Source organism: Penaeus japonicus, unplaced genomic scaffold (genome assembly GCF_977035675.1).
Source record: "Penaeus japonicus unplaced genomic scaffold, GWHDUDI00000001_assembly GWHDUDI00000033, whole genome shotgun sequence".
NCBI classification, from domain to species: Eukaryota; Metazoa; Arthropoda; class Malacostraca; order Decapoda; family Penaeidae; genus Penaeus; species Penaeus japonicus.
The window spans coordinates 25,497,895-25,509,477 of record NW_028234435.1 but is presented as its reverse complement, the minus strand read 5'-3'; the positions used below and the strand labels follow the sequence as shown (position 1 = coordinate 25,509,477).

The 11,583-nt window shown below is 38.7% G+C and overlaps 2 protein-coding genes across 2 annotated transcripts in view; one reads left to right on the top strand and one right to left on the bottom strand.

Moving 5' to 3' along the window:
- Window positions 1–815: 815 nt before the first annotated feature.
- The window catches only part of pths (probable ATP-dependent RNA helicase DDX47), a 12,049-nt gene continuing 1,281 nt past the window's right edge, over window positions 816–11,583 (bottom strand). The window contains exons 2-10 of the mRNA XM_086530643.1: window positions 6,490–6,583; window positions 4,781–4,945; window positions 3,554–3,720; window positions 3,211–3,330; window positions 2,833–2,949; window positions 2,462–2,685; window positions 2,175–2,307; window positions 1,850–1,978; window positions 816–1,473 (exon numbers count right to left, since the gene is read on the bottom strand). Of these exons, the coding sequence (XP_086386769.1) occupies window positions 1,351–1,473; window positions 1,850–1,978; window positions 2,175–2,307; window positions 2,462–2,685; window positions 2,833–2,949; window positions 3,211–3,330; window positions 3,554–3,720; window positions 4,781–4,945; window positions 6,490–6,583 (1,272 nt within the window). The 3' untranslated portion in view covers window positions 816–1,350. The remainder of the gene's footprint in view (window positions 1,474–1,849; window positions 1,979–2,174; window positions 2,308–2,461; window positions 2,686–2,832; window positions 2,950–3,210; window positions 3,331–3,553; window positions 3,721–4,780; window positions 4,946–6,489; window positions 6,584–11,583) is intronic.
- The window catches only part of LOC122246454 (uncharacterized), a 3,633-nt gene continuing 372 nt past the window's right edge, over window positions 8,323–11,583 (top strand). Inside the window, 6 exon segments of the mRNA XM_086530663.1 lie at window positions 8,323–8,670; window positions 8,991–9,251; window positions 9,341–9,411; window positions 9,953–10,122; window positions 10,334–11,124; window positions 11,126–11,583. The exon segment at window positions 11,126–11,583 is cut by the window's right edge and continues 372 nt beyond it. Coding sequence (XP_086386789.1) covers window positions 8,323–8,670; window positions 8,991–9,251; window positions 9,341–9,411; window positions 9,953–10,122; window positions 10,334–11,124; window positions 11,126–11,583 — 2,099 coding nt within the window.

Below are 11,583 nucleotides of genomic sequence, written 5' to 3'. Positions count from 1 at the left end.
GATCACATCCGCATCAGGGAAAAGGTGTCAGACCATCGCAGACCTCTTAGCCAGGTGTCTAGTATGCCTTGTGGCGGTTGCGACAAGGTATACTACGTAGGTGAGACAGGACGTCGACTCCATGGCCAACATCGCAGCGCCCTCCGTCACCATGACAACAGGAACGCCTTTTAGTGTACATTTCGCCACCAACAGCCATCTTTCATACTTTCATTATCTTGCAAGGATTGTCCTAACGACATCGCAAGGTGATAAAGGCGGCATTTATACGATTAATAAAAAATATGAATGGGGAGCCACAAACTATTATAGCGCGCTTGATCACCAATGTGTGCCGACAACTGAATCACTTACATATATATACCCCTCTATCTCTTGTGTATTACGTCCTTAGGAGGCAATAGAGCGAAACGGCCTTCGGCATATTCGTCCATTTTCCTGCTCTTTTTGTATGCATGAATCCTTCCCACATATCCGTGGTAACCATATTTGCCACGTTTATATAATCATAATACACATTAACTTTTATTGAAAATCTATAAAGACTAACATTATTGTCTTAAAAATATACATTTTTGTAATTTCTTTAGTAAATGCTTTCACGTGTAAATGTTGTATATCATTTTTTTTTACCACCATTCAATAAGTGTTAGCTGTATTTTAGTATTTAATTGGTAAAATGTAAATATATTTGTGATGTACATATGCTCTATGACCAAAGCCTTTCATACATGTATTATGTTTTTAAAACAAAGTATACAACATTCATACTTTTCCTTGTAGAGCTAAAAGCCATGGAAACTAATAAATTCAAACAATCATATCCATGTTTATTGCAAAATGAAATTTCAATTACAAGAGATGGTCTTTTAGAATAACAATATATAACTGTTCTGTTGCTAAACAATAGACAATCTTAGATCATCTCTAAGGAAATTTGAAATATCATAGAAAATAGTATTTCATAAATGCAAAATGCCATTTTGCCATTATACAGAATAAAATTTCTTTCTTAACAATGTATCTCTATTAAATTTTAAACAAACCGTTTGTCTTACTTTTTGTTTATGCCACAACGCTTTAACACAAACAAGTTCTATCATCACACAAATTAATATTTCTGTACAGTATTCCAATGGAGACTTAATCTCACATTACTTCTTACAAAAAAATATTCAAATGGGGAGGTCCCAAGAAATATGGGATTTAAATATGCGATCCATGGTTGATATAGTACGAATATGGATGTAAGGAAAACATTAAAAAAATATCTGTAGTTAACCAATTTAAATTTCATTTCTTGATAACTTCCTCTCAGAACAATGCACGTCTCATATTTTCACAATATCTTCATTTCTTCCCTTTTTTCTTTTTCCCAATACGCTCCCTAACACCCAAGCTCTCTTCGGTATCATCTGCATGTAACCGTTTCCTTCCCTTTTTGCCAGATTTTTCATTTAATCTGGACATTTCCTGAAAATAAAGAATGAGAAACTATGAAAGCGAATGCACTTTACATCAACATGTAATTAAAATGTATTTACGACAAAAAAGTATATTCATTCAACCCAGGTTTGTTTAATTAACCCTTTTTACAAATGGATGATTTCATATGCACTTATTCACTGCGGAGTCAATGGGTTACTCTAATCGTTTAATTATCTTCACTAACATTATTATCATTAGCACTATTATTATTATTGTTATAATAATAACAACAATAAAAATAATTTCTGAAATGATCATTCAAGGGATAGTGTAAACAGGCAAGGCTGAGTTGGCTTAACAATTGATTTTTGGTAATCGAGTTCTTGAGTATGCATCTTGACAAGACAGGTCTCATACTTACAAGTCTGGCAAATCTTTCAGCTTCTGCAATTCTCTCTTCCAATACAAGAGCTTCTTCTTTCTCCGTGGGATAGACCTCCAACTTGTATCCGAGCAAAACCTCAATTCTCTGGAACACCTCAACCTCATACTGGAATATGAAGAAGGACAGAAAGGTTTTAAATTCTGGTCACCAGATTCAAAGATCAATTCTAGTAACATATTTATTATTTAAGCCCATGAAGATAAAATTAACACTTCTCATGCCAAAGAGCTAATCGATTTCTGATGGTGTATGTTTCATAACAACTTTGACTTACATTTTTTTTAAAAGGTCGATTACATACCTGACTTACAAAAGTTATTGCAATACCAGACTTTCCTGCTCTTGCTGTTCTTCCAACTCTATGTATGTAATCTTTGCTATGCATAGGCACATCAAAATTGATCACATAGTCAACACTAGGTATGTCAAGCCCTCTGTAGAGAGTATAAAATATTATGTAAGTTTTTAAGTGCAGTAGTTTAAAACAATGCATACATAAAATTTGAAAATAATTCATGCATTTACTGCATCTATTCCATGATTCATAAAATAATACAATAAGCAGAACTTATATACAGCAATATTTACCTTGATGCTACATCAGTAGCTAAAAGAATAGAGCGTTCTTTAGCTTTAAATTTATTGAGAGCACCCAGTCTTTTGTTTTGAGTCATTTTACCATGTAGTGGAATGGCTGTGAAACCAAGGTTACGGAGAATTAGTGCAGTCTTCATGGTGGAGAGCTGAGTTGCGCAAAAAATGATGACGGACACATTGCCGATTTCATTTAGAATATATGCAAGGTACATGTGCTGAAAAAAAAGAAAACATATGACTATGTAGTCTCATACACTCAAATAAATTTTTTTCTCTCTCTTTAATCATCAATTTTCTTAAGTTTAAGAACCATCAATCAAATATGTGCAATTTTGACAATCTGAATTCACAGCTTACCTTACCTTATGTTTACAGGGAATGAAAATCATTGATTGATGCAATTTACTGACAGTCTGGTATTTAGATGAGACTTCCACTTTAACTGGATCATTTAAATGAGCTCTCTGTAACTTGTTAACCTGTAAGGAATTCATGTAATTTACTTCTAAGAAATTAGGACTAAATACTGAAGAGTTTAAACACATCTCACTCAGAAACACACACCCACTCACACTCACTCACGCACATACCCACACTCACACACTCGCACTAAATGATCTTATATAACAATTATCTTATATATTCTATATAGATTTATATAATTATATAATATATATAAACAAACTAACTTGAAATATCTCAAAGGTAAACTATGAAACAAAAGGAATCAATCAACTCACTTTGCTAGTCATTGTAGCAGAAAAAAGCATCGTTCTTCTTGCTCTGGAGAGCTCTTTTACAATGGTGTTAACTTCCACTTCAAAATCCATGTTAAGGATACGATCAGCCTCGTCCATTACCTTTAAAAATGGGGTAATCGTGAGAAATGTCTTGTTTCCCTGCCTAAACAAAATTATTACCATCATTCTCAAAATTACCCTAACCTCCTCTAATCATAATTGATTAGATAATAAAAGTTTTTCTAGTAAACCACACCATTTACCTTTTCCCAAGCTTGAACTGAATTCTGAATAATAATGAAGAATAGTCATCAAGAGAATGCAAAACAGAAAAATATCTTACCAGATACTTAACGGCCTTGAGGTTAAAACCTTTTGTTTTTGATAGATGATCAACAAGACGGCCTGGGGTGGCAACAATGATGTGCGGTCTTTTCGCCAGGTCTAAGGCTTGTTGCGTTATGTCGACTCCTCCTACTATCAGAACGCACATCACACCCATGGCCTTTCCTGGAAAAATATGAAGATAAATTAATAAGGTGGGACAAATTATCTCAACTATCTTCTTTAAATTTCATGCTACATACAGGTTGTACACATTAAAAGCTGTCATTTCAAAATAATGATCACATATATATATACATATATATATATATATATATATAGAGAGAGAGAGAGAGAGAGAGAGAGAGAGAGAGAGGAAAGAGAGAGAGGAGAGAGAGGAGAGAGAGAGGGAGAGAGAGAGGGAGAGAGAGAGGGAGAGAGAGAAAAAGAGAGAGAGAGAGAGAGAGAGAGAGAGAGAGAGAGAGAGAGAGAGAGAGAGAGAAGAGAGAGAGAGAGAGAGAGAAGAGAGAGAGAGAGAGAGAGAGAGAGAGAGAGAGAGAGAGAGAGAGAGAGAGAGAGAGAGAGAGAGAGAGAGAGAGAGAGAGAGAGAGAGAGAGAGGAGAGAGAGAGAGGAGAGAGAGAGAGAGAGAGAGAGAGAGAGAGAGAGAGAGAGAGAGAGAGAGAGAGAGAGAGAGAGAGAGAGAGAGAGAGAGAGAGAAGAGAGAAAGAAAGAGAGAGAAGAAAGAGAGAGAGAAAGAGAGAGAGAAGAAAGAGAGAGAGAAAGAGAGAGAGAAGAGAGAGAGAGAGAGAGAGAGAGAGAGAGAGAGAGAGAGAGAGAGAGAGAGAGAGAGAGAGAGAGAGAGAGAGAGAGAGAGAGAGAGAGAGAGAGAGAGAGAGAGAGAGAATGATGTTGAGGTCCCTGTAACTGTTGGAAAAAAAAATAATAATAATAATAAAAAATAAAAATCAGTGGGTTGGGTTTTTCAGTTTTATATTTAGCTATACCAATTAATCTCAAGCTCTCATATCTGAAAAAAAATTTTGAATAATTTCAAAAGAATACAAAAATTTTCGGGTCAACCTATGAATTACATTTAGGAATCTAATTATTATAAATTTTTTCCACTTGGCTGAAACAATATATCAGTTTATTTTATATAAAACTCTAGTTGCTCAGTATGATAACAATTACTTTGATCAGTTATTTTTCCAGTAAAAAATGTGAAAAAGATATATATATACTTACCTAGAGCATCAAACTGTTCTTTGATTTGGAAGGCTAATTCCCTCGTTGGTGTTAAGACGAGGCAGAATAGGCGCTGTGGTCTTGCTATTAAAGCTTGAAGGACAGGAAGTATAAATGCCCCAGTTTTTCCTGAGCCAGTTTCGGCCAGGCCAATTACATCACGATCTGCAGAAAGAGCATTGTATGAACAATCTTATATATTTAACCCATTCACGCCGGATCATGTGCTGACATGTTTCATGGTTTTTGCGTCAGACGTTGGCGAGGAGACATTTGGTCAAGGCCAGCACTCGGGGTGAGCGAGTGGACAGCCCATTCAGGGGCCGGATACTCAAAACTCTGGCAGTTTAAGACGTCGCAGCGGGTTACGCTCTCGTAAGGTACGATGTCCCTACGAGGTCGCAAATCTCCCATACTCAGAGAAAAAATAAAATATCGTAACAGGAAGAAAACCTCATAACCGTAGTTCGATGGGATACCCTCAGGTGGCGGGACCATTTCGAATTGACCAATCAACAGTCAGCCCTTTAGACGTAACTACCAATTGGAGGCCACGGTCATTAGGGGGAGGAGCGAGCGAAAGAGAGAGAGGGAGTGGGAAAGAGAGCGAGAGTGAGATATAGATGATTATAAAAACAGATAGATGGATATTTGAATGGATAAATAGACAGAGAGATACAGATATATATTTATGAGTGTATATATATATGAATATATATATGCATGTATATATAAATGTATATGTATGTTTGTATATGATAAATACATACATACATATATATATATATATATATATATATATATATATATATATATATATATATATATATATATATATACCTTTGTCTATGACAAGACACCTTCATTTCCCAAAACTCTATAGTGTATTCAATATGTAGTGTCGTCACCTCCACTGGGCAAACGACGAGCGCATTCTATAATTGCTTGTTATCTTCTTTATATCAAGTGGCTAGGGAGAATGGAGGTATTTGTGATACACAGATACAATATAAATTGATATGACGCCTTATACTGTGTCTGGGACAGTCAGTAATACATAATCTATACAAATCTCGTTTGCACAAGTCGGAACTAGCACGACTTATTCCCGGGTTCACACCGTTAAGAGTGCTCGGGACCACCCTTAAGTTACGAGGTGCTGTGACGTCACGCGGGGACGGTTAAAAGTTTTGAGTATGACCCTCGGAGCTCGCAGTTCGAGTTAAGACATGCGCGGCCTGGCTGCGCGGACTTACGACGTCGTTAGCTGTTTTGAGTATCCGGCCCCAGAGCCGGAATCTCCCCGCCATGAAAGGGTTAATGGATACAATACTCAAAATCAGGCCACAAATATCTCTGAATTATTATTATTATTATTTTTTTTTTTTAATGAAATATACAGTATTGTGCATAATTCAATACAAATGACCTTCATGAGTCTATGTAGTACCTATCATGAGCTTACAGAGATATGGCAACAACACAAGCAGTGTCACTAGTTTTTGCTCATATGAAACCAAAACTTTCAACCCTTTTCTTTGTGAAAATGTACTGTAAAATTAAAATTTAACATGTCAGGAGAGAGAAAAGGAAAATGGATAAAATGGATAACAAATATATTGACAATATATATTCTGCTAAACATATACAAAGCTGTAACCCTGATCCAAAGGACTGATGATAACGGTCACGAATTTCATTACTCTTACCTTTTAATGCAACTGGTATGGCAGCTTTCTGAATGGGTGTTGGACTTGTCCAACCTAGTTGTTTGCAAGCCAAACATAGTTCATCAATGACACCCTGCAAAACAAAGATTCCCATCAGACATTACAAAATCAAAGAGAAGCAATGTAATACCAAGAACACGGCCATTATAAGTATGCTATGTATAATCACAGAGATGGCCCAAAATCTGAATTCTAACAGAGTCCAATGAGTGTCAAGGAATCTGCACTCCAGGAGGGCCACTAACACAAGTTAAGCATGAAAAAAAGCAAAATAGCTTATATCAATTTTAGGATATTTCTATCCTACAATTTTACAAGGCATCACAAAGAATCCACAAAAAACAAAATTTGAATACAAGGATGTAGACCGGTTTTGTTCAATTACTGTCATCTCACCATTTACCCCAGAGTCATTAGTACTAAATTTTTTTATATCATTTAGTTGCAGTTAATATACTTAAAAAGAAAATAGAGTCTGGAATCAGTAAGTAGATAAAAGCTTAAAATCTTTTCATTTATGACCTTTCATATACATATTGAAAATAGAGAAGCTATCTGATAATATTCACAACTTTCATCCTGTTTTGATAAACAAGTGACTGATGTGTTTTTGTTTTACTGGATGTATAATTGTTCAGAAAGAGCTATCAACCAGAAAAAACAATCACAAGATGTTGACTTCATCCACTATCAACAAACAATGAGAACTTGTATTGACAAGCCAATGAAAGTAGTTTCCTATTTTGGAGAATCCAATATAATGAGACTCTATATTGTCTTATAAAGATAATTATCAATAAATTATGAAGTCTATTATGCAAGACAAATACATGAACAATGTTACTAAGTCATTTTTGCCCTCTTCACAAATGAAGTCTGCTATGAAGGTGACAGATTCGTTCTTGGGGAGACCCCTTCATTGCTCCTCCCTCATAACAATCATTCTACCGGAAACGAGGCGGTATGCAATTATACAAACAAGGCCGGCTTAAATTATGACGGTGACGAGGTGACCTATGACATTACCTTTTGACTAAAATCACTCTTAGCCTGATCTCTGTTGACTCAACATGCCACGCATTCTTGCTACTCTGCCGGCCAACCATCTGGCCGCAGAAGCGATCTCTTACCACCAACTGCCTCGAGGGGAGCCCATGCCCAAGAGGGATTCATGTCTTTCACAGACGTGGGTGAGCCTCAAGCATCAACTTCCTACGAACCCATTGTTGCTCCAGCACCTTCCGTTCCCTTGTTAGGAGATTCCGACTGGGAGGACAAGGATGAAGTAGATGATTCTGACTACTTCAACGACGGGGACGATGATCAAGATAGTGACTGCAGCTTTGAAGAGTTGGACCAGGATGAAGTCACTCTTGACGACGTTTCAGCCCACGACACCTCCATCGACTCCGACAAGCCTTTGTCGGAGGTCGCCCGCCGCCCGCAATGCCCCTGGGTCGCAGGGATGGAAAGGATGGCATAAGGAGGAGAACGTGCCACGTCGCCACGCCTTTAGCGGTTCTCCTGGACTGAAGGAGGAACTTGGCCTTGAGGAGGACTCAACAGCTAAGGAAATCTTCAATTGCCTCTTCCCCCGAGCTATGGGAGACAATGGAGGCGGAAACCAACTTCTACGTCCGGCAGCACCCGCCCAAGCCATCCGCTCATATGAAAGCCTGGGAAGACACCACCACACAGGAGTTGCAGAGATACATAGCTCTGCATCTTCTGATGGGCATTCAGCCTAGACCCACCTACAGATTCTACTAGTCTGAGAACCCCCTTGTCAACAGCCGAATCTTCCGTGAGACCATGACCCGCAACCGCTACGATTTGCTGACTTCAAATCTTCATTTTAGTGACAACAACGATCTGGCAGCAACAGACGACCGCTTGTGGAAGCTAAGGCCGGTTATTGACACGCTGCAGAGCACCTTCAAGGACGTTTTCATCCCAGAGAGGAATATCGACATAGATGAATCATTGTGGGCTTACAGAGGACATCACCATGCAGTACAGTATAATCCTTTGAAGAGGGCCCGCTTCGGCATGAAAGTATACAAATTATGTGGAAGTGATGGAAAAGCAGCTGGTTACACCTCAGCCTTCAAGATTTACATGGGACAAGACAGGAGTGAGGTCCCCGCGAGTATGAAGGCGGTAACTGATCTTATGCACTAAGTGGGCTTGTTTGAGAAGGGGTATCAGACTCAATAGAAAACATATGCAGTAAGACTTCTCCGTGAGAAGGAAGGGAGAGGTCGACATAGGGACTTTCAGAGCAGGGTTGCTGTTCATGGCATGGATGGACAAAAAACAAGTGAATGTTTTGTCCACCATGCACACAGGGAATGAAATGGTTGACCTCCCTCCCAACAGAAGTGGGGAGGTAAAAACGAAACCCTTATCTGTCGTCGATTACAACAACGGGATGAAGGGGGTCGACATCAGTGACCAGCTGGCTCAATCTTACCATTCAGCCCGGAAAACGAACAAATGGTATATCAAGCTATTCTATAACCAGCTCGATTGTAAATGCACATGCAGTACATAAGTGGCTGGGTGGAAAGATGAGCCAGCTGGATTTCTGCATCCAGCTGGTTGCACAGTTGCTGCAGCACCTGACAGGGACGATGGAGAGAAGTCTTACCACTCATTGCACTGTCACACTAGTACGGTCTCCTCGATCACCAAAATCCCAAGAGAGATCTAATCCTGCCACTCATACCCTCCATATGAACGTTGGAGGGAAGTACCGGTGGTGCAAACACTGCAGGGAAACCAGAGGGAAAAGGCTAACGTTAAGGCTAATGTCGCGTTATGTTTGCAGGGTATGCAATGTAGCACTGTGCGCTACGTGTTTCAGCCCTTACCATGGTGCACTGTAAAATTCCTGCAACTGTATGAATACGTGTATATATCATATTTTTATGTATTCTTTACATATTTTCTATGAAAAAATAAAAATTGGATGTAGAACTTTGATTCTGTAAAAAACATACCTTCTTTTTACACATGACAGAAAGGAAAGAAAAATTTATTTTCATTTTTATTATTTTGAAGATAGTATAACCATACTACAAAAGCTGGCATATTCCCCTATAATACCTCATATGGAGAGTATGGATAAAAGATAAGATTAAAAAAAACAAAAAAAAGGAAAAATTATGAGAAATCGAATAGATTTTCCAATATAAGGTTGTAAAAAGCAGTTTATTAAGGATTTGATACATACAGTTTTCATCAATCTTAGTAAAAACAAGAAGCATTGGAGTAATCCCGCACTGTGTGCGCACAGCGCGTAACCACCCCACCCGATAAGTCCCTGGAATACGAGTTTAGGCCTATGCGGTAGCCTCCCGGATGTGCATCGCAGGCCAGGGATCTTCGACCCGGAGGATTTGGGTTAAATATTTACATTTTGTCCTTTACATGTTTATAGTACAGGGAACCAGTCACTATGTCCCTCAACCACTACGGCCCCAGTCACTTCGGCCCTGGTCACTACGGCCCTGGTCACTACGGCCCTAGTCACTACGGCCCTAGTCACTACGGCCTCTCTCACCGTCAACCCTAGTCACTGCGGCCTCAGGCACTACGGCCTCCCAAGATGTTAACTTAAATATAAGAACTACAGTGAGAGAGACAAACCACGTGTCATTTCATGACCAAGGAAAGGAATATAGAATCATAAATGTATATATTACCAAAAGTGTATAAATCATATGTTGTCAATGTATATTTCTAAAGAATTCAATAAGACACTTGTTTGTATATTTGTGTTGTTTGTCTCAGTCCAACTCCTCCTGAATATTTCATCCAGGCACCCGACCAGCCTTGCCAGAGGAATATGAAGAAAGTATTCTACCTGATGACATTATTGATGAAGTTCCAGGTATAGGGGATGAATTAATAAACTCCTATAAGATCATTGAAGGTGGTACGAGAAGAGGAAACGCCCTCCTTGTAGATTCCTTTGGTTATACCTATAACCAAAAGGCCACAGGGAAGAAGAAAAATCCAACTGGTAAAGTAACTTGGCGCTGTAGTGTGAGAAACAAGATGCTAACATGTCCTGCTACTGTCCCTCAGAATGGCTCCATTTTCACCGGAGGATCTCATCATCATGTTCACGAACCCCAACAAGGTGCTACTTTTAAGGCTGAAGTCATTGCTGCTGCAAAGGCCTTAGCCAAAGAGAAGGTGAACATTTTTTCATCCGCTTCTTCTTTAGTGGATCGTGCTATAACTGCCACAGAAGGGGATGATGCAGCCTGTTTAAATACAGTTAATATAGCACGGTCTCTAAATCGCCTTAGACAGGGTGACAGACCTGATGAACCAGATAATTTGAACTTTGAATTGGATGACAATTACATCCCAAAAGAGTTCCTTCAGAAGGATATTGTTATAACTGGTGGCCGACACTTAGTATTCGCTACTTCTGAACAACTATCTTTACTCAAGAATGCAAGGACGTGGTACGTGGATGCTACATTTCGTGTAGTGCGCAAGCCATTCTATCAATTATTTGGCATCCATGCATTTGTGAAAGGAATCGAAGGAAATATAAAACAAGTACCTCTAGTATTTACCCTCATGTCGGGGAAAAGAAAAAAAAGATTACAAGAAAGTTTTTAAGGCTATTTTAGACATACTACAGGAGTGCAAAGTAGAGAAATTGGTTTTGGATTTTAAAGCTGCTGTATGGTCGGCTGTCAGGACATTACTCCCGATGGTAAAATTGCAAGGATGCTCGTTCCATTGGAATCAAGCCATTTGGAGAAAAATCCAAGAAATAGGACTGGCTGCACCATACATGAATCATCGCCCAACTAAGGATTTCATAAGGCAGCTCATGGCACTTCCTTTCCTCCCTGAAGAACACATAAAAACAACATTTGAACAGATTGAATTACGAGTGCCTCCTGGACCACTTCAAATTCTAATGGAATATATTAAAGAAACTTGGATCAATGGATTCTGGGCGCCAAGTGACTGGACTGTATTCGGGCAGAGTATCCGGACTAACAATGACGTAGAGGGATACCACAGAAAGTTGAATGGTATGGC